We start from the raw sequence: 22,806 nt of genomic DNA, 5'->3' as shown, positions 1-22,806 counted from the left end.
GGTTCTCCGGCTGCGCCCGGTGCTGCAGGGGTTGGCCGTGCTGTCGGCCGAGGTAGCCTTCGCGCATGTCCTCCGGCTGAGCGCGTTGTTGGAGGGGTGGTTCTTGCTGCAAACCGAGGTGGCCTTCGCGCTGCATCAGCGCGATCTCGCGCTCGAGGTCTTGGGCTTTCTGCTCCTCGTCGCGTATCATTTGCCGCACTTTGGCTAATGCGGAAACACGTTGGCGCTTGGCCTCCAGTATCTCTTTCTGCCTCTGGAGATTGCGGTTCCTGAGGCGCAGGGCGCGCAGCTGCAGCTGTTCTTCTGTTGAGACGCCGAGGGCCTCACCATCCTCGGTGAGGTCGGCGCCTTCCAGTGGGGCGAAGCCTGGGGGCGGCTGCGACTGTCCTTCGGTTCCGCAGGTGCGGAAGGTGTCGTCTTCGCCGGTGTGGGGAACATTGTCCTCGATGGGCTCTTGGTGGGTGGATTGGGTGAGGGCGAGGGCCTTGCCCTTTCTTGCGGCCAGCAGTGCTGCCTTCGCAGCCTCGTCAGCCTTGGGGTTAGCTCTCTTGGGTGCCATCGCGGGTGGTTTTGTCGTAGCACGAACGGTGGGCGCCAAATGTTGGAACTTGCTCTCTGCTGCAAGTGGGCCAACGGGGGTGAACAATGGCGACAACAGGGTTGCGTGCACGGGGGCAATAGCTCTGTTGATCTAGCCTCTCACGGGCACTGTGCGGGGGTATTTATAGGTGTCTGAGTGCCCAGCGTCTTGTGTTAAGGACGCATGTGCCCTCAGACGCCTAGTTTATCCCCGGAATATTCCCATAAAGCAGGGTTACAAGCTGTAATTACAAGTTTGCCTTTACAAGTCAGGCCCGTAATACAGAGGCGGCCACGCGGGGCCCGTTACAATGGGCCGGATCACACGTGGGCCTTGGGGCTGAACGAGGCCGCGCCGTGTGAGGTCGTCGCCGCAGGCCTTCGTCAAAGCGCCGAGTCCTGCGAAGGGTGTCCCTGCCCGCTTTGCCTCCGGCGGACCAGCGGCTGCAGCGAAGGCCTCGAGCGAAGGGTGGCGTCTTTGCCTTCGCTCCAACAGTGAGTTCCTTTTTAAACTTTGCTGGTCCTCACCACCTTTGCTTATGATTGCTTTTCCAATTCACCATCACCTTTGTCCTCCATAGTGACATCAGTGACATTAATTGTCTGAGGAACCAAGGTTGGCAAACATTTTACTTTCTTTAAAGCTTTCTCAGTGGTGTACGAGTCTACCTGAAACAGAATACAACCGTAAGATTCTTGATAAAATAAAAAGGCAACCCTAGAAGGATAATCATACTCTGATAGCTTCGCATTCAGTGAAACATTAAAAGGTATATGCAAATATGCAATAACTTTGCTACTTAAAAAGCACAGTTGGTGATGGGGTCCTCGTTTCTACAACCTCACATCTCTTCTCCCTTCTCTCACAAAATAGTCAACCAAAACATGTGGGCTCGCCAGTACCAACTCATCGAGCACAAGTGCACAACCTACAGCCAGTTGAGCTCACCCTCCTCACCTAAGTACCTAACTAATCAGATCCATCTAGTGCTTGAGGCCAGGATGAGTGCCAAGACAATACTCCAGCAACCATAGTGGCTCCCTGCCTCCGCTTGTCATTACATAGCTCCTGGCTTGCCCTAAGAAGGCATGTGCCACTACCGTCAATTCGAGATACATCTATCTCCCTTTAGTCCTCCCCACCCTGCTTTATGCCTTGTTCATATCATCTTTAAAACAAGGACAACTTGAATGTCATATTTATATTAATTAAGCTCAAACAAGGTGAAAATATTTATTTTCAATTCAGTTTAGCTCTAATTAAGGATAAATCAAATGGCATGTTTATTCTGAAACCCACAGAACCAATAAAAGAACTAATAATTGCATATGATATTCATTGCTTTGAAAATGTGACTGCATCAGTTTTAGGAATTGGGATTCAATAATACAATGATGCATTCTAGATTTCTAGGTAGGCAAAGGAATTTAGTCCATGTGGTTGTTCATCAAAGATCAAACTATTGCAACTTTGTGCATCTAGCTCTACGATTCTAACATTCTCCATGCAATTCTCTTTTGCGGTTAAAATATTGCCTTGCTCCTCTTGATTTAAGAGACGGTGTATTCAAATGTTTTTGTACTGTTGAAACCTTTTATCCTAGCCCATTGTGTTGTTCATAAAAATGTTTTTTATGTAGCTGAAATGGCCTGACGACATGCTCTCTTTCCTAGTGATTCTGAGTTGCAACGGTTGCTTCACATCTTTAGGTCCTTTTCTTTCCTTCTGTATTCAGTCAATGGTACCACAACATGGGCAGTACCTTCCTTTGCTATGATAGTATTATTTTGATAATTGTGAAATTGTTTTTCTCTTATCCTGTTGAAGGAACACATAACAATTTGGTACACTTGTTATATATCATTAGTTCTTCCTTGGCATAATCTAAATGTATTACTAAATGAGATGATAGTTTGATTATCAATACTCTTCTCTGTTGAACACTACCCCAATGGCTAAATCACACTTGAATTCTTGGTTGTTTTAACTTTCAAGGATTAGTTTGCTATGCACATATTAATGCCATTGTATCTCAGTCTGGTTCTACCATCCTGTATTATACAATGTATTGATTGAAATATGCTTTTGAAAAAAAGGTTGATGAACACCTACTAAGGAGCAGTGGCATGGAGTGAGTGGTTTAAGGGATTGGCAGTGTGTTCTCTTAAATTGGAAGTGTGTTCTCTTATATAAGGGTGATTTATTTACATGCCCATTTAGTGTGTTCTCTTAAATTGGAAGTGTGTTAATCATGTAACCTAAGATACCTTGCTTCACTTACTTGAAGTTGATCCATTTATTTTTGTCATATTTGAAATTGGTATGCATATTTTTGTTTTGTTGCCTTGCCCCAATATGTGAATTGCCTGATTGTTGAGTGCATTTATTCTTGACACACTTCCTAAATCAATATCTGGCTATGCTTTTAAAAGGGAAGTGCAGTTAACGGTTCCATTTGGATGCTTCACCATGCCCTTGAACATGAAACTAAGCTATATTTGGTTTCTAAAAAAGGAAAAAGTTGTGTTGACCGTTTGTATTCATGTGTGTAGAAAATGCTTCAGCTTGATTTTTCAAACAGGATATCAGTGATGAAACATCCCTACTTCGATAGTCTTGACAAGTCCTAGCTCTAGCCCTTCTACCATAGTGGAGAAACCAGAAACTCTCATAAAAATAAAACAAAGTATCATGCAATGAGTCCTTAAAATATCCCGAACACCAGAAACAGAGCAATGTAACGAGCTGCATGATTGACGCAAGTAAACCAAAGCGGGCACTTACTAATGGATCCTTGGGTGCAAGTGCCCTCGTCACCGGCAACATGCCCCTCAATGACGCCACCGACCTCACCGCCATGGTCATGCGGGAGGGCTCTGGTTGCTACGTCGTCGCGGGGCTTCGCTGGTCTCGACGCTCTGTCTCATCGTCGATACCTATCAATTGCAGGTTGCAAAATCAGGTAATTCCAGACAGACACATCCATAGAAAATATAAATTTGAAATTGACAACAAAGTTTCATCTTCCTATAATTCTGGATTTGAACAATAAGCTTAGCTCCAGCAGCACCGAGCACTAAAATCTCATCCCAGTAGCCCCCATCTAACGACATTCAAGACAGAACAATTAGGATGTCGATGCGGGTTTGAGGGCAAGACAACTTGCATCCCTTGGTGAACATGGGAACTGCTCCTCCCGCCCGCGCACCGCGAACTGCTCCCTCCCCCGTGAACTGCTCCCTCCCACGCGCGCCCCCTGCCCTCGCCCTCGACGGCGCTGCCCTCTGTGATGGCAGGATCCGCGGACGCGCCCCCACCAACCCCAACCTCGAGCCAGCCCGCCACCAAACCGCGCCCCTGCCCTCGCCATCGACGGTGCTGCCCTTTGTGATGGTGGGATCTGCGGACGCGCCCCCACCAATCCCGCCCCCGCCAGATTAGGGTTCGCACGCCCCACTGCCCTCCATGGAAGGCGAGATCCGTGGACTCCTCCCATTCAATACTTGGTAGACTACTATCCTATTCCATACTTGGCGGACTGCTATTAAAATGATGGATAGAGGCGAGGCCTCCAACCCATCCCACTCCTCGGATTCACCGATTCACCGCCGTTTTGTTCACGCCGCAGTTCTGTTCACCGATTCGCCGCAGTTCTGCTCATCTCAAAGGTGCGTCCTACTATATATTCAAAGGTGTTGTAGCGAGTTCTGCTTATGTTACTTTTTGTTAGAAAAGGTGTCAGATCTGGACGTGCAATGAATATTGGGAGCTTCAAATTGGCAAAGTCCTGATATTAAAGTAAAAAGGGGTACAAGACAGTATGGACCTAGAGCCAGTAAAAATGTATGATGAAAATGCATATTACCAATACAGTAATACGGGAAATTTCAGCCAGCTTAAAGCAAAACTCCTTAATATCTTCCTTGATAAATCTTCACAAAAATAAAGACATGTCCAATTGCTGATCTTGGCACCGTTTATTATTTTTTGCAAACAAAAGGGCGATGAGCCAATAAGTAGATACGATAATCCAATCTAGGTACACACTTTAGAAAAAAGGAACCGCAACAAAAGGGCAATGTGGTAATAACCTTGATACCTGAGAAAATTCCCATGTTCACCAATGGATCTACATATACTAGCGTGCTGGGCTTCTATTATGTCTCTAGAGCACCAGTCTCACTGTCCTATTTCTATTTGTGACTCCCTCTTCCACTTTCCTTTTCATGGATAAGCCACTAAACCACCGACCACCAGATTCTTACAAGTCATAAAGGAAGCTTTATTGAATTTTCACATATATGGTTTGACACGCTCATGCAAACAAACAAATAAGATATGACTCAGGTACACATTGCATAAGGTACAAATATATTTGAACATCGACCAATGGCCAAACAAAGAAATTAGTGTTACTAATCTTATGTCAGAGCTCCAAGATATAAAGTTGCACTTAGTTCTAGATCCTCCAATAGCCGAAATAAAATGCAAGCTGCACTCAGTTCTCAATAGAAAACTCTACGTTAAATTAGCTTCTCACTGGAAAATGCACTAAGGAACAACTCAGACTCAAGATATATGCACAACCAACAATGGATAATAGTTTCATATTTTTTAAGGATGTCATGATAATAGTTGTAGCAGAACAAGTTAACCAAGAGAAACTGCTTCCAATTATTAAATATACAATTTGGATTTAGGATTCTAGATTCCTATAAAATTTTCAAGTAGCATTTCTCAACTAACATGCACGACATAAAACCAATTTGTTCTTGTTGTTTCAAATGACTTATTTTCATTGCCCACAACCCCCGCCATAATAATGCGACCACAACCCCTGCAATAATAATGCGACCAACCTATCAGCAAACAACATGAATTATTGTTCGTTTAAAAAACAAAAGGAATGGTTTAATAAGGGAACCAGTAAACTTCTTGTTAGCGATTTACTCTCTTTTGGAATGACATTGATATTCGAACCAAGATCAAAGTTTCTCAAGCAAAATAGAAGGAGCTGGTAACTTACAATTGTTGGCCCAACCAAGTAGTCGAATTTTGTGGACAGAGATTTGTTCATGGTTGAAGCTGAAGCCAGGAGCTGGTAGCTTACAAATGCTTGTTTGATCGAAAAAATAAGTGTAGTTTCTACACTTAACTGAAAACCTTGGATAAAACAGCAGAAGCTGCTAACCACTGATTCATTACAGGTAGCCAACAAGCAAAACCCAAGTGATGGAAGCTGGTATATCAGATAACATTTGGCTCCATGTATCTAGCAATTGACCATAGGTAGTCAGCAAGCAAACTCAATCAATATAAGATGGTATATTAAGCAACGTCTAACATGTAACTATCAACTAAAGGATACACAATAGAGGTAGTGACCATTTGCAGTTTCAGTAGCAATATGCCTAGAGCAAGTCAGCAGGCACAGAAAGATCCCCAGGCCAAGAAATGTGTGGACACACCTCCATGATCGGTATTTTTTCTCTTAGCAAAACAACGAGCCCCCACAGAGATGCCTATCTTGAGGGCGAGATCCTCGGTGAGCTGTCCTCCGCGAATAGCTTGGCTGTGGCCATCTAGCGCTCAATTTCCCTCTTCTTTAAACACTGCATCAACACAAAACCAACGAGAGTCTCAGAAAATCAGAAGGGCATGGGAACCCCTTATCCTGATCCAGATCCAAGACGACACAACACCAAACCCAACAGGAGATGGAGTGGCGGGCGAGGCAGGCATCGGCGGGGAGCATATGATGGGGGTGGCGTTGAGGACGGGGAGGATACACATACCTAGTAAATGCCTGCTCAAGATCGTGTTGTTATGGCCGTCGTGGGGGCAGGGTCATAGGGCAAGGGAATGGCGGGCGGGGCAGGCGCCGACTGGGAGCATGAGGGAGGGGAGTGGCATCGAGGACGGGGAGGATGCGAGGAGGATACACATACCTAGTAAATGCCTTCTCAAGATCCTGTTGTTATGGCTGTCGTGGGGGCAGGGTCACAGGGCAAGGGAATGGCGGGCGGGGCAGGCGCCGGCTGGGAGCACGAGGGAGGGGAGTGGCGTCGCGCCTTCCACCGGAGCTAGCACCTCAATAGGGCTGTGACGGCTAGGTTTCCAGGGGGAGGGAGAGGGGGCGAGATTTCTGGGCGGTGGGTGCATCACGGGGGCACGGGCGGGGGACGCGGCGGCATTCCCGGGAAGGAGGCAGCGTGCGCGCTGGAGACGGGCGGGGGCGGGAATCACGGAGGCGGGGGCACGATGAAGACATGTGGCGCCCACAATCCATCCTTATAGAGTAGTAGAGATTATAAGTGATTTGTGTATTTACTAGGTAGGTGCCCGTGCGATGCCACGAAACACAAATTGCAAGCTTCCAATGGACTTAGAGCCCTGGCGACGGGCGACGTGAATACAATGGTGAGTGCCCGTGCGCTGCGACGGAAGTAAAAAAAATTTGTATGAAATATATAAACAGAACGACAAATATCACTATGATATGTAAAATCCATGTGGTGATTTCTCTCACTGACTGTAAGATTATTGTATACATGACTAGAGATATTTAGTCTTCAAACTGTCCAGAACAACCGCCTGGTGGTTCCATGTCCCTGAACCAGCACACTGCACAGACTGTGGAATCATGACCCCTTCTTTTTCTGGTGCTACTAAGCCGTTATTTGTCAAACTGAAGACTGAATTCCAATGATACCTACAAATTATTCACAACCAGATGTATTTGTAAGTGTCATTGATCATACGACTTAGAACACAATTAAATATTTTGATAGATCACTGGGTCTTTTGCTAGTCGAATGTTCTGAGAGCAAACGAACCACACACAGATCATAGTTTTAGTTGATCCAATTCTCATGTCTACAGATTTTAGTGCTGAATGTGCGTCCAGTAAACGTGTGATACTTACTCCAGGACTAAGAGTGCCTCAATTAACCATTCACGAAGTAGCCGCACAGTCGCCTTTTTGTTCAGCTTTTTTCTCATGATCCTTTTGAGAATCTAGCTGCGCTGAGAATTTAGTTATGAAGACCGGAGATAATTTTAATATTGTGCAGATTACGTGTGGTAGGGTTTAGAATGTATAAAATGACAGTTTTCTATTATCGCAACGAGTCGATTGATACCATATTTACGTTGATTTTGGACGATTTTGACTAAACTGGTACTTATAGAAGCGAGCTGAAAAGCTGAGTGTTTGGTTGTCTGTAGCAGCTTCTGTTGGCCACAAGCTGAAAAGGTTGAAACAAACAGATCATTGTAGAGCTAAATTGATTCAGAGTTTGACTCGAGCTCATACACCGATCAATGTACCATGAACACCGCCATCATCTGGTCATGTAGTCATAGAACACAATGAACAAAAATTTGAATGCAGGAGGAACAAAATTGCACATATATATTAGCAAAAAGAGGCGTTATCGTTACATACATATCTGACCTATTCACCGACACTGTACTCCGGGCAGATTAACTCCGTCTCAGGCTCTCAGCTCACTCACTAACTACTTATAATTATTACTACCGATCTGATGAGAAGTCAGGCCTCGTTACTCATCAGTGGGTCATATATAAATTATTTATTGCGTAGATGCTGATCGATCACGTTACTCATCAGTGGATTAATCACAGCAGCTTCTATGTGCTTCATCAGAGTAGTAGAGCAATGTGCCTTTTTTAATATTAAGCTCATATTATCAAGAACAACCAATGAGAAACTTTTGCTAAGAATAACCAAAGACACTGGTGAATAAGAACATGTTTGAATAGTAGGTCAATACGAACATGATTATAAGGGGTTTACTATGCCCGTGCACGTGCGATGCCACGGAACACAGATTGCGACCCTCCAATGGACTTAGGGCCCTAGCGACGGGCGACGTGAGTACAATAGTGACGGCAAAATATGTGATTAAACATAGATACAGAACGATATAAATATGTCTACTCAAATAGATTAAAATGGAATCGCACAAATAATTTCTAAAGAGTAAATATATAATGCTTAATCATAAGCAAATATGTCGACACCTTGTACACTAATCTAATCTTTTTAACAATACTAGGTATATGCCCGTGCTTCGCTACGGAGTCAATATATTATATTAAAATACATTAAGATATAGAAGCACTAACTGGTATTTTATGCTCTTGTCAGTATCTTTAAATAATTAAAGAGGTTACATACCTTAAAAATATATATGTATGTCCCCGTACTTTGTCATGGAAATTGAAAAGGAAAATTGATAAGTACTTTGTCATGGAAATTGAAAAGGAAAATTGACAAATTCATGCGGCCTTTTATTCTAAGATATAAATATTACAAAAATAAACAGAAGTAACCATGGTGAGATATAAGGCCGACCATCCGCAGATCGGATTCACAACATCCGTCTTCAGTCCACAACCACCTCCGACTTCTTAGGCTTTGACAATAGATACGAGCGAAGAAACGATCATAAGCTGACTTATATGAATACTAAATCGTGATTATTCTAAAAAATTAGTTACATTTAAATCGTGATTGTTTCAAATAATAAAATGAGATTCATTGACAACACATACGATTCATTAAACTTCTGCCCCGACGATGAATTAGGACTGCTCCCACTGTTTGTCTGGCAATCACCACCATCCACCACAGAAGAAGCAATATCCTCCAAGGCCACACTCGGGACAAAGTCTGCAACTAAAAGCCTAATACACCGAACAAATCCATCATGTGTAGCAAAATGCAGTGATGTTCGACCACTCAAGTAATCTGCCCTAGTAACCTGAATCAGCCAAAAAAGAAACAAACAACAGTTAGCACTTACCTTGTCCTAACTAAAAAATGTAGCAGAAAAAGGTAATATGTTAGGCGCTGTCTTACATTGCATCTGAAGAGAAGAAGCATCTGCACCACCTCCTAGTGCCCATGCCGACACGCATGCATCAGTGCAGTCTTGATCCATCATTAAAACAATAGCAACCAATCAACAGACTATTTGATACAGATAAAAACTAAAGAATGAACAAAAATATAATTCCTATCCCCCGTGCAGAAGTACCAAAAAGAGGGCAAACCCAGTGTCAGAGGCTCCAACATAAGTGGGGTCTGTAGAAGGGATAAACCGAGATAGGCCTTCCCCACAAATGCGGAGAGGCTGCTTAGAACTCAAGACCTGCAGAAGTGCCAAAATGAGCTATGAAAACAACTTGGTTCAGCTATAGCCATAAATGCATAACAGATTCAGGTTTTGTTATGCCATCGCTGAGCAGAGCAACATAATTAGCCACCTAAAAACTGAATCTTGATGCCACAATATATTTCCATGGCATAGGAGTTGACAAATTGGCCACTTGTGCACGATAAATATTAGCATTTGTTCAGTTTGAACTGGCAGAAGATAGCTGGAAGACACAGATGAGAACTTTTGAACCCAGAAAGCGCAGAAAGATCTACCTGGCCGCAGTAGTTGCGCGCGTTAACGTCAGCGCCTTTCTCCAGCAACATCGTGATACCAACCCAGGCCACCCAGGGCAGCAACTGCGCCTGCCAGAACAGCATAGTTTCTGTTATTGTCGGTCGACACACTTGCAGATGCTGACTCCGTTGGCCCAGCATCGGCCTTCACATCACTTGCTGCAGAGCCTGTGGTTGGCGAGGGTTGCTCTCCTGAGCTGGGGCCCTGGAATCAATGTTACATCTTGTGTGAGAGTTTAATGTTTTCATAACCCTCCAGCAACTAAACTCCTACTCAACATGGGCATACATATAACACAAGTAAAGAGTTCATGATTCCAAGTACGAAAATTTGTAAAACACAAGCATCAACAAAGCAGAAGAATATGATTGAGCCCATGTTGACCAGAATGCTGTGGGGGGGGGGGGGCTAATCGTGGACTAATATGAACTAATAGATGGTGATTGATGAGTAGAACTCATTAGAAAAAAGAATGTTTAATTAGTCCATGTTTAGCCTATTAGCCAATGACAGACTAAACTTAAAATGGTAAATGATCAAGGAAAACAGGATAAATGATGATTAAATGGAAACGGCTAGTGACCGTGTAGTTTACATGGTGTGTAAACAGATTACAGGGCCGTTTACGACAACACTGGATCGAACATAAGAGAATGCTGCCCAATTCAATGCTGAGATATTGTGTATTTGCATACCTTGCGTGCGAGCTTCTCCAGCTCCTCTTGTTCCACTTTCTGCAGTAAAAATCAAAATGCAGTTGTCATTCCATCATCGTTGTTATTTTCAATAGCTTTGTTAATGCCATGAACATTGTATGGTATTATTTGAAGCTTCCCATCATCTACAATTCTACATCGTACTTCAATACAGAAAGAAGACCATTCTCATCTTCATGGTAAGCAAGAATTTAGAATAGAAAAGCCAAAGTAAGTATGATATTAAAACAATAAGTAGTCGTGTTTGTAGCTTACATAATAAAGGTCCCTCTATGACTGCAAAAGCAGTAATGTTGACATCCCACTACGACGAATAAAATAGTTGCCTGAGGTACAGTGTGAAGTATATGTTCAAAGAATGACAAAGCATCACCAAAATTTGGCCATGAAATTGGACAAAAATAGCCACAATTTAGCAGCCAACAGTACAGTGTACAGATGAAATCATTAGCCTCGGATTCAAGATAGATCAGTGAAAACTTTAGCTCCCAAAGGGAGCTAATGGATAAAGTGCCACTCTTATTTGCACATATAAATAGGAGTAGTTTTTTGCTTGCTTTGAAATGATGCCTCAATATTTTTGAAAAGGAACACAGTGAAAGATACACAAAAATTAATTTGGTGGAATGAAACTTAATATTTTTTTAAGACTTCAAAGATCCTAGTTTGCTTTCCTATTCACTTTGAGGTAGAGGACAACCTTCACATTGTCATAGTCACTCTTGTTGACTTGGACCTAAAAGAAATATATTAGTGTGATTTAAGAAAAAAGTTGTTATAACAAAAATGTCAAGTTCAAACAGCTAATGAAATCGCTAATTTCAAGGGTGCATACCTTGATTTGCAGCAGGGTACAATCATTTATAAACTAAGCAAAATGCATCTACCAATTGAAACAACTCTACCACAAAATTATGAAGAATATATTTGTTTGTATCCACTGTCAACTCTGAATCACAAGTCAGCAGACAAGTTATTATCACTGTCATCGGTTGAATTCATGTTTAAATTCATGCTATGTGTCTTCTCCTCCACATGTTGATCATCCGATTTGTATGCCCAAGATGAGCCCACTTTTGCTGGAGCAGAATCCCCACAAAGGTCACTGTATCCAGGTATTGTTGCGCTCTTCACTCTTTTAAGGACCTCTTGTAGCTTATCTGATATAAAAGGCTAGGAATTGGGAATAGAGTAGCTATGTTCTTTCGCAAAAGTCACTGTCCAACTTCAAGTTCAACAACATTGTCGTTTGTTAATCTCTCATTTTCGATAAATGTGCCATGAACTGATTCTAAGTCAATAACATAGATGCTGAATGAAAAGGCATGGATATGCATTTAGTAGTAAACCTAGCAGCCTAACACAGGAACGCACAACAAAACAAAAGTATTTTAGGCGATGCTAGCTGCAACTGCTCGAAGGTGAACTCTTGGAACATAGGTTTCTAGATGTGTCATTTTGTTCTTTACTTTAGTCCTAGGTTTCTAGGCATTCATAAAGCCTTTTCTTTCTCTCTATTAATAAAAGGTATTAATCTAGGAATGAAAAATGTCATCTACAAATAACCAATTGCTATATTCTGGAGACTCTCACTTATAAATACTTTAAGAACATGTTATTTTCTAAATTTCTAGTTTGCCATGTTTCTTTGTTTTGGTTTTGATGACACCAACCATGAGTTTTATGTACTCTGCTTATTGCAATTCTTGACCTGGGAACCATAGACCAAGGATTTTTTGTCAGAATTAATAACTTACCTAGCAATTAATTTTCCAAACCACATAAATACAACAAACTGTTGTTTTGATATAAAGCATACTAACCTTGTGAATATCAGGTTTATCAAGACTTATGGGACACATATCATGGAGTCTCCAATCATGTTTGGAATATTGGAGTGGTTGGGTAAGTATGCTTCTCCTCCCCTTTTCGAACAGGTAACTGTCAGGCCCTATTTGGAATAACGGACATATAATTTTTTTCACCATATCAAGAGAGAGCGAATTGATACTAAGTCATATAAAAAAATATATACATCCTTGATTGATGTTTCAGAGTAGCTAGAAAGATGCAGGTTATTAGAATGCTGCACTATCCTGACAAAAACATCAGGCACCTGTAATGAAATGGATTAGCTTAGAGAAATTTTGGCCCAATATATGACAATGCAAACTGAATACAAAAAGAGTTGTACCGTGCTCTTGCCATCCTTTGCCTTCCGAAGTATTGGGGAGTGGTTCTTCCCATCAGAAAGTAAAAATCGCTAAGATTCTCCAGGTGCAACTTAAGATTAGTAGTTGAAACTGTTGAAGAATGACTTTGTTTAACACATATGACATCCTGACCTCCGATCCAGCTATAGTCCAGGAAGCTCCTCATGTTCGTCGACATTTCGGAGGTGGTAAAAGGGCCACACGACGTCCTGGGCCATTGGCTGGTGAACACGACGAAGCTTGTGAAGGAGGGAATGAAGGTCAGGATCCAAGTGAAGTTTGCACTGCTAGGATATGAAGGACAGTCGCAGGGTGACAGTTTCATGAGCTAAGTCTCTGTACATAACAAAGGCTATCTATGATCTTTGTAGATTTCAGGATTTTGGAAGAACATAGGATTATGATTTAATACTGGATTTTTTTTGGAGTTGACAAGAACTGTGGAGGCTAGTCGAAAAATAGACAAACCACCGCTCTATTAAGAATGCCCATGGAATTCCTGTGACAGTCTGCAAGCATAGACAAATCACCTTTGTTATGAAGTTGCAATGCTTGAATGAAGGACCCCCTTTGTATTGTGCACTGAACTAAGGCAGATCTTTGTAGGCATGACAAGCACCCTACAGAATGGGGCCATTGCACATTAGCATAATTCCACATTGCACACAAATTGGTGAAATTAAGAATAATAGAGCCCTTGTTCTCATCCAATCTGCTTTGGTGCTTCCTATCTCCCCCAATAACTTCCTATCAGGTTGACACAATTTGGAATTAAACCTACACGATCATATTTAACCACCGAGCACCCATTTCTAGACACGAAGGGTCACCTAGCGACCTCGATCAATGCAGGAGAAGAGAAGAAGAGGGGCGAAGCCATGACACCAAATTACCTTTCGAAGAAGAGGGCCACCTTGAGGGCATAGCAGAGGCTGGACTCCTGGTGCTCCAGATATAGCTTCGGCCCACGCCAACATGATTGAAAGGCAGCACCCTGCTTTATCAACATATGCTCGGCAGAGCTGCCAACCATTAAAAAAAGGAGACTGGAGTACAAAAAATCCATGTTAAATCATCCGTTTATAACCCCTTGTGCTCCAGATGTATCAGAAACAATTGAAAGATATGGTGAGGTGCTCTACAAGCATTAATATTCATGTCATACAAATTAACTTTAACTATATACGAGAAGCATTAGAAATTTGCCTTAACTTACCCTCCAAACCTAGCATTCATGTCCATTACATTGCGATGCTTGACCAATTAAATGGGAAGTCACTGAAATATACTTCTGAAATGAGCTGTTTCCAATACTTTGTATCAGCTTCAAACTTCTCTTTGTTAGAAGCAGAATCATCAGGTACACTTGCATAGCTAACATCAAGTCTTTCAGGCCATGGAACAGGCCAATTATATCTTTCATCTGAAGTGGTAATGGCAGTTGTGAAAAGACAACTATCAAGAGGAGCATACCTGCAAAAGAAAAAAAACAAGGGCAATGGTATACATGACATTAGATAGAAAGATTGAATAGCACACATCATGTTAACACTATTTATCAGTGAACCAGTAAAGTTATATTCTCAGCTCAAGCACGAGATGTTTATGTCTCTATACGCAGGAATTTTTTATCTTCTCAGCTCAACTGATCATGCTAATTATGTGGCTTGATTGCACCAGCCCAACCTCGTGTCATCGTGGCAACTTTTTCTGCAGTGCGCCACTGCTCCGTACGCTTACGCCAAAACGGCTGTCTGCTCACAAGTACCGCATCGGCATCGCAGTCGCGACTGCCAGTATACAGCACAGCAACAGCGCACAACAGGAACCAGGAAAGCACGAGCTCCCGATAAAAGGAAAAGGAGACCATGATCAGCCCATTCTGCTAGTGCTCACCAGTACGCACGCCGTCGCGTAGAAAATCTCAGGAACCCAAACAACCGATGGAATTTCACCTGCTCTGCTCGCCGTCGCCGGCTCCAGGCCTTCGCTCTTCGCTGCCCCAAGCCCTCCGCGTCCCGCCGTCACCCGCCCGCGCCGCGATGCTGGCGTGGGCCGAAGCGGCGCTCGTGCTCGCCTCGCCATCCCCCACAACCGTCTCCTCGACCATGTCGCCATTTGGCGTCAGGCCGCTCGTCGCCGTGGAGTCCGGCAGGCTCTTCTGCAAGGTGGCTTCTCCCCTCCTCTGCCTCCTGCCATTTCCTATTCTGTGCGAGGGAGTCGGGCGAGAGAGGAGGGGGCCGGTTGCGGCTCGTGAAGACGAGGGGAGTGGGAGGCGGTTGATGTGAAGGGAGTAGCGACAGCTAGTTAGGGTTGCTCGCAATAGTTGGACGACCCGGATGCACCGGGCGTGAGCAGCAGATACGGACGATCTAGATTGGCTGAAGGCAGAACCAGGGGAGGCAGCCTACCCCTTAGAGCCTTAATAGGTAGTATAGACTTGTACACTAATCTAATCTTTTTAACAATATTGTTAACTCTCTGTTGTATATTTACCGGGATGGCATATCTGCACGAATTGTCCTCGTAACTTAACAGTTCGATAATAAAGTTCCTCCGAAAAATCTTTGCATCCTACACATAAGACATATAAGAGAATAAAACGTAAAAAATCTCCATCCCACGTTAGCCACGTCGCATGCAGCCACGCCCGACTCTACGACCGACACCACTGCTCCAACTAGAGTTGCTTCATTGGACGACCAACATAGGGCTTATCATCGTGCTTATGTCATTTGTTACTCATGTGTGTAACTGACTACATGTTTATTGATTGTGAACTTAAATAGTAGCCTATCAAGTGAACAATCCATCAAAGTTCATTCTACTTGGTTGAGTAAATTTTCCTTTGGCGTGGTATGAAATACTTGCAGAATTAGATTCAAAAAGAGTTGTAGCTACTCGAGCCGATACTATGAACTCGAGCCGATACTATAAACTCGAGTCGAGTCAAGGCCTTAATCTACTTTCCAAAACTCGGTTGCCCTGCAGATCCAACCAGCAATATTTCCAATCAATAGATAGACATTTAAGAATGTGAAGAACAATAGGTAAATTTATCCAAACGATCTCATCGATGATACTACGAACTCCAGTCGCGTCAAACATGTCATAAATATAGGCTCGAGCATTTCTTTACGAATACCACACGGACAGTGGGACTCGAATTAAATATAGGCAACAACATTTCTTCAGGGGCAACCAATTGATAGGCCGAGGCGATTCCTATTGGGATGTTACCTTAGCGGTCTGACGAACTCGTAGGAGAGAAGAAGAGTTGCAGGTGGTGGATCGGGATCGGAGAGGAGCTCTCAAGCTGTTGTGGACTTGTGGTTATCTTGAGGAGGGCGACGGGGATTGGGCAGGTACCTCCGCCTGTATTTGGATGGCGAACGGAGGCGGCAGATCCAGCGCCTGCCTCGCGCATGGCTGTTGGGCGACGGGGATGAGGACCGGAAGGCCGGATCCGGCGTAGGAGTTGGTGGCGCGCATGGTTGTTGGGCGCATGGTTGTTGACCGGCGGCAGATCCGGCGCGAGGCATGCAGGGCAGAGGCGGCTGTGCGCATGGTTGTTGCATGCGGGGGTGGATCTGGCGTGAGGCATGGGGCTGCGCGCAAGGTTGTTGCATGCGAGACGGGGGCGGCTGCAAGGTTGTTGCATGCGGGGCTGCGCGCATGGCGATGGGTGCGGGTGCGGCTGCGAGAGCGAGGCAATCAGACGGTTGGGATGGAGGCGGGGTTGATCCGGCAATCGGACGATCAGGATGAAGACGGGGGTATAGTTATGCCTAATCTACACTATTGCCTTAAGGATTATTAGAGATTTAAAGTTAAAAACGTTTGCTTTCTCAAAAATTAACGTTTGTGTTGAGACCCAAACAGTAAATGTTACGATCTAAACACAATAGCATATAAGCTGAGTTAGAATATTTTGATCAGCCTACTATTACAATATACTGTGATCCATTTCAAGCAAAGTATAACACTAATCTAGGGATTTATATAATCTAGATTACTATAATTAATAACCTAAATTGTTATATCTTATTACCTCTGTTCTCTGAAATATTTATCGTTCGCTAGTTTATTTTAAAATAAAACGTGACAAATAAAAAAAATAGAGTTAGTATTTATGATCTGGCTCTGACCATTCCTTGAAAAGGTGATCTAAACATACCCTGAAATTGCCCTTACAGATTCTAGGTGAAACTATCGATTTTAACTAAAACTCATTATTTTTTTTTCTAAGGTTGTAGGAGTATGCGTAAAAGGGAAATCTGACTCAGCTATTCCTTCGCATCACCACACGTTATTGCACGAGCAGGGACCCAGTTACACCACTACAGGTCTACAGCTCCCGCCCAGCATCATGGCCTTCCATTCCCCAATCTAGGGTTGCTGAGCTCCCCACCACTGCCGGCCATGCCCGACGCGGATGTTGACACCGTGATTCGCGAAGCCGCCGCGGCCGCGGCCCCAGCCGGCGACGACGACAGCGAGGGTGACACCGAGGAGGAGGAGGAGGAGGGGGACGAGGTCGACGAGGACGAGGACGACGACGAGGAGTTACCCGCCGAGGCGCCGGCGCCGGACGAGGAGCAACCTGCTCCAGCGCCCATCTCGACCTTGCCGGGGAATCCAAACCAGCTGACGCTGGTCTTCCAGGGCGAGGTTTACGTTTTCGAATCCGTCACCCCCGAGAAGGTCCCTCTCCACGATTCATTTCGTTCTGTTTTGCAGTTCACGTGGAAATGTTACTCCAAAATTATTGCGATCGAATATGAAATTTGACGTGTTTAGTGGTACATACTTTACTAGTCAGAGATAAATGGCAAAATAGCAATTTCTTCGGAGAGATGCTTGATTTCCCTGTTTCTGTTTTTTTCGGCGGGGGGGTTGGGGGGTGCAAATTTGATTTTCAAGGTTTCTCAACTGTTCCCACAGTTCGTGCTGGTCGTAATCTTTTCCCACTTGACTGATTTTGTGTTGGGGTTGGGTTGGTTAATCAATTTTAGTTCGCCAAAACATAGTCATTATCAAGTACATAAAACTCTGCCGGTAGGGGAAGACCACCCCACCGTATTATATTAAGAAGAAGTTCAATTGGAGCCTCGACCGAGAAAGGTCACGAAACCTGGTCCCCGTGCAACATGAGGGTCCGTCACCTATAGGCCAGATCTTTGCTCGTGCTTTGAGCCCTCTCAACCCCTACACGAGGATCCGCCCTCCATAGGTCAGTCAATCTCGTGTGCACACGACCAGGGAACCTGTGAGTGACCTTTTTAAATCTCAGCTTGAAATTCGCTCTCACTGAGATTCAAACTCAGGACCTAAGGAGTGCTACTCATACCATCTAACCAACTCAGCTAGAGGCCCTTTCGCCATTATCAAGTACATAAATGAGTTATGTCGTGGCAATGCCGCAATGGTTTAGGCTTAATGGCTTTTATGAATTTTTTTTCTTTGTGTTAACTTGAATAGCAATAATGTTATGCATACTAGGCTGGTAGGTTATACCGCTTACCACTGTACTGTGCAGCTGTGCTAATCTGTGTACTGTGTACAAGCCCTATGTTTCTGAATCAAGGTAACTTCCAACAAACTAGTAGCCACCACTGAGATTATGTGATTCAGTAATTGGTTGCTAGTCTGTTATGCAGCCTCACTGTATAATAGTTTTGGTTTACTACAATAAAAAGGATACAGTCCTTAGCCACTATGTCTTAAGGCAGTTTTCAACCCTGTCATACCATGCTTTTTTCCTGTAAGAAGCATATTAACCAAACATCATCTTTGTATGTACTATGTACTACTTACTGCCATCATTCATGTTTTACCATAGTACTCGAGCATTCATCTGGACATCTGGTTATACATCTAGGTATAGGTAATTCTGGATCTATTCAGGTGGTGTTTTGCCAGCGCTGCTGCTGCATATTTCACTGTTTAAACAGTAGCTTATGTGCGCCTGCCAATAATGGCTTCTGAACGGACCCCTTGGTCCACGGCTTTTTTTTTCTGAACTGAAGTTTATTTTCCAGGTTCAAGCTGTGCTGCTACTTTTAGGACGTGGTGAACTACCACCTGGTTTAGCTGGCATGGTTTTACCCAATCAAAATGAAAACAAGGTATGCACAAATTGATCTGCAGCTTATATGACAATAATTCTATCACTGAGTTATGTGTAATAGTACCCTATTACCATTCTTCTGTAGGGCTATGACGATATACTTCAGAGGACAGACATTCCAGCAAAAAGGGTTGCTTCACTAATTAGGTTCCGTGAGAAAAGGAAGGAAAGAAATTTTGATAAGAAAATACGTTATGCTGTTCGCAAAGAAGTGGCACTCAGGTTTGTAGCTCGTCTTGATTCTTGAGCAATCATCAACTTTATTTCTATTTTCTATTGAAAGTGGTGTGGTGCACTAGTATATATCTACAATCATCAGTGGACCTTGATTGTATCTAATGGTGAAATTACTTTTGTGCCTATTGGAGCATAATGTATTTTTGATGAGTAGTTTCAGCTATCAGAACTCAGAAGGGCAGGTTTGGTGCATTGGTTAGAGTTGTTTCACTAAGTCACCAGGTCGCGAGTTCGAAGCAGCCTCTCTGCGTTTGCAGGGGAAGGCTTGCCTCGGTTTATGCCTTCTCTAGACCCCACTCATGTGGGAGCCTCAACCACTGGGTCTGCGCTGCCCTAGTATAGCTAGCAGCATGTCATGCTTCTGCTGCTTAATTGAATAAATGGTCATTATTGGAGCATAGCAATTGGTTTCATCAGATATGGAACAAAATTCTGGTCATCCTTTTTTAAAAATAACTGTCATAACCAAGAAATGTGCCATTATTTTTTTTTCAGTCACTGAAAGTTCAGCTTGACCAGCTTATATCTGAGCCAAGGAACCTGAATTTGTCCCAGCTACTGACTTTACTTGCTTGGTCAATGTCTTTGTTTCGTACATATAGTCAGTTAAGGAAACCTGAAATGGTTTTTTCATGACGATAGCAATAATGTGATTGTATAGGATCATAGGATAGCCTGGGGCCTAGGATGCAGAGGGAGACTGCCTCTGAACTGCTTGAAACATAGGAACATAACATTGTTCTACGTCAAAACATGAAACCAACTAGCAACTGCAGCACACAGCTAGCAGGTATAGTGCATGTCTTAATAACTCATGGTCCTTTTTTGTCCTTTTTTTGTTACTCTCAGGATGCAGCGTCGGAAGGGGCAATTTGCTGGAAGAGCCAGTCTGGAGGGAGAATCTCCAGCTCCTGGATGTGATCCTGGTTCTCAGGGCTCAGGCCTAGATTTTGCATCTCGAGAATCAATGTATGTCATGTGATATGTTTTTTTCTTCTGTTCATTACTTAATGGAAAACTGACCCCTTTCCCTCCATGTCATACTCTGCAGGTGCCAGAACTGTGGTACTAGTGAAAAAATGACCCCAGCAATGCGTCGTGGTCCAGCGGGTCCAAGGACTTTGTGCAATGCTTGTGGATTGATGTGGGCAAACAAGGTACAATTACATGCTTAAACATGCTGGATTCTTTCTTTTTGGTGGTTGACATGATTATAGGTTCATAATTTCATGTCATATTCGTTTCGACTTATTAGGCGATACTTTGTATGTCTTCTCTTGTACTTCTTCAGGTGTCGTGAATATGAAAAGAGCCTCTAGACCACATCTTTGACCAATAATTTTATTTTAAAACTATGTATGAAACGAAATAAATTATGGCATCACCAAAGCATCGCCCAAGATGAATTGGTTGATTTTGCTCCAAGGTGTCACTCATTAGATGAGTCTATTCTAGGTCAAACTTAAAATTGGTTTATTGTGCTCCAAGGTGTCACTCTTGTGAGTAGAGGGAGAACACGGTAATATTGCACCATGTTGGAGTTATTTTGTGTGGTTGAACTTGAAAAACAATTCTTCAAAACATGGATAACCCATACTTTATTGCAATGGTGTGACATGAGTACATGACATGACATGACATGCTAAGGCAGAAAATTATGTTGCAGCAGTGGTATATGTGTGGTTGCAGCTTGGTAGGTAAAATTTTATGTCATGTGTCAGCCGAATCATGAAGATATGGCTATGTTTAGTCATGTACTCCTATTGCTCTTTTAATTTGTTATAAAAATATGAATTTTCAGTTGCAGCACCTTGTCCTTTTCTTTTAAGAAAAAAAAAATGTCGCCCCATGGAGTTCTGCTAAATGTTCTTCACAGGCGAGATGTCAGAATATTAAGTATGTTGTCCTCTGGAGATGAACAGAAGGAATGGTCTTATATAAAACTTGAAAGGTGAAGGGAGCCAATTGTTTCTGTTGTGCTGTTAGTAAACTGCTCCTTTGGCAATTATTTCTGTCGTACAAAGACTGGAAGAAAGCAACTTGTTATCTGTGCTATGAACATACGCCCACCGTCCCAAATTAGTATTCTTTTTAACTCTTGATTTTTATATCTATATTCAAATGGATGATGATGAATCTAGACACATATATGAAACACATACATCAAGTATTGTATGAATCCATTAAAATTCTAAAACGAATTTTAATTTGGGACAGAGGTAATATCTCGCATATCCAGACTTGACCCCCATCCCTATTAGACTTCTATAGTTACTACTTCATGTCTGGTGGCTGCAGGGTACCCTGAGAAGTTGCCCCAGGGCAAAAGTTGAATCTCCTGCGGTTGCAACTGAGCAGGTTCACTTTTTTCTTAATTACTGTATCAGCATGACTTTCTGCAATTTCTGACCTTTGAATATTTTTAAAACCCCAAAGCAATGCTGTCTTTTCTCAGGGAACAAGTGACAACAAAGCCCTGGCAACACTGAATAATAACAATGTTGCTGCAAGCAATGGCGAAGCGTAAGTTTTGAAATCGTTTGCCCTTTTCCAGTGGTAGCTATTCAGGCAGGGAGCTCATGAACTGCAACTGTGTGTTATCTTATCCAGCACAAGTGCAGCAGAGAAAGGAGTGCCAAAGGCGCCGTGACAGTATATAGACATTATTGTCAGAGACAAAGATTTCGGATTCTTTGCCTATAGCTAGACAAGACACCCCGTTAGAAATATTTGGTAATGATAATGATTGTCATCAAGTGTACATTCATTCTTGCTTGACAGTGTTAGACGTGTAATTAATATAAGCTGTCCGATTGTGTAAACAGTAAACCCATATGGCATCTGTTGTGTTACAACTTACACTTTCTAACTTTCTTCATTCTCATAACATCATGATCAAAGATTCGATGCTACCCATTGATTGTCACATGGCATCTCGTTCTGTGTAGCATGATACATTTGCTTGTTGTGATATTTTGGAGAAATGTGCAGCCCGAGACGATTTCCAAAATCTCAGATATGATATTGCAGCTTTTCGTATTGTTTTGGAGAAGAAAACTAAGGTAATGTTTGAATACGTTTGAATAGAAGAGTTAGTCATTAGTTAGCTAAAATTTAGTTGTAGTGTACATAAAACGAAAACGAGGGACTAGTATGTGGACTAGCTAAGTCTTAGACCAATAGACCATGTTTGAAACCTCTAGACATAATACTTAGCTGCTAAAATTAGCCGTAGAGGTTCTAAACACCCTCGGTTAATACTCTAGCTAATTATTAGGGCATGTACAACCTAGATCCTACGTTTCGGTTCTCTAATCACTAGATACATCTAAGTACAAGCAAATGTATCTAAGTCTTATATCTTATTTACTAGAACCACTCAAGATATGAATAATTTATATAGGTTTTATGGGTAAAACTGTATCTAGATTTAGATAACCGTGTTAGA

At 42.9% G+C, this 22,806-nt stretch overlaps 1 protein-coding gene and 1 long non-coding RNA gene across 11 annotated transcripts; one reads left to right on the top strand and one right to left on the bottom strand.

The window, feature by feature from the left end:
• Window positions 1-9,046: 9,046 nt before the first annotated feature.
• LOC103646673 (uncharacterized) lies at window positions 9,047-16,639 on the bottom strand. Of its 9 annotated transcripts, XR_004855567.1 has the most exons (9): window positions 16,232-16,639; window positions 13,885-14,464; window positions 13,522-13,611; window positions 11,034-13,230; window positions 10,758-10,796; window positions 10,041-10,266; window positions 9,646-9,759; window positions 9,468-9,539; window positions 9,047-9,369 (listed from the first exon to the last, which is right to left on the bottom strand). It is a non-coding gene; the product is annotated as an uncharacterized lncRNA (long non-coding RNA). The 9 variants fall into 9 exon arrangements; XR_002266504.1 differs by having other exon boundaries at window positions 11,034-13,611; XR_002266505.1 differs by having other exon boundaries at window positions 9,662-9,759; window positions 11,034-13,611.
• A 650-nt stretch (window positions 16,640-17,289) lies between these two features.
• On the top strand, window positions 17,290-22,284 carry LOC100283192 (GATA transcription factor 25). Of its 2 annotated transcripts, none has more exons than XR_002268784.3 (8): window positions 17,290-17,695; window positions 19,033-19,119; window positions 19,207-19,343; window positions 20,208-20,327; window positions 20,410-20,515; window positions 21,657-21,716; window positions 21,795-21,881; window positions 21,969-22,284. XR_002268784.3 is itself a non-coding variant. In NM_001156094.1 (8 exons), exons 1-8 carry the CDS (start codon window positions 17,414-17,416, stop codon window positions 22,006-22,008), a joined length of 900 nt encoding a protein of 299 aa, NP_001149566.1. In that variant the 5' UTR covers window positions 17,371-17,413; the 3' UTR covers window positions 22,009-22,284. The 2 variants fall into 2 exon arrangements, 1 of the variants encoding a protein (NP_001149566.1); NM_001156094.1 differs by having other exon boundaries at window positions 17,371-17,695; window positions 21,814-21,881.
• The last annotated feature ends 522 nt before the right edge of the window (window positions 22,285-22,806 follow it).

The sequence above is a fragment of the Zea mays genome, chromosome 1 (assembly GCF_902167145.1).
Source record: "Zea mays cultivar B73 chromosome 1, Zm-B73-REFERENCE-NAM-5.0, whole genome shotgun sequence".
Taxonomy (NCBI): domain Eukaryota; kingdom Viridiplantae; phylum Streptophyta; class Magnoliopsida; order Poales; family Poaceae; genus Zea; species Zea mays.
The sequence above is the reverse complement of the archived record's forward strand: the minus strand, read 5'-3'. Positions and strand labels throughout refer to the sequence as shown.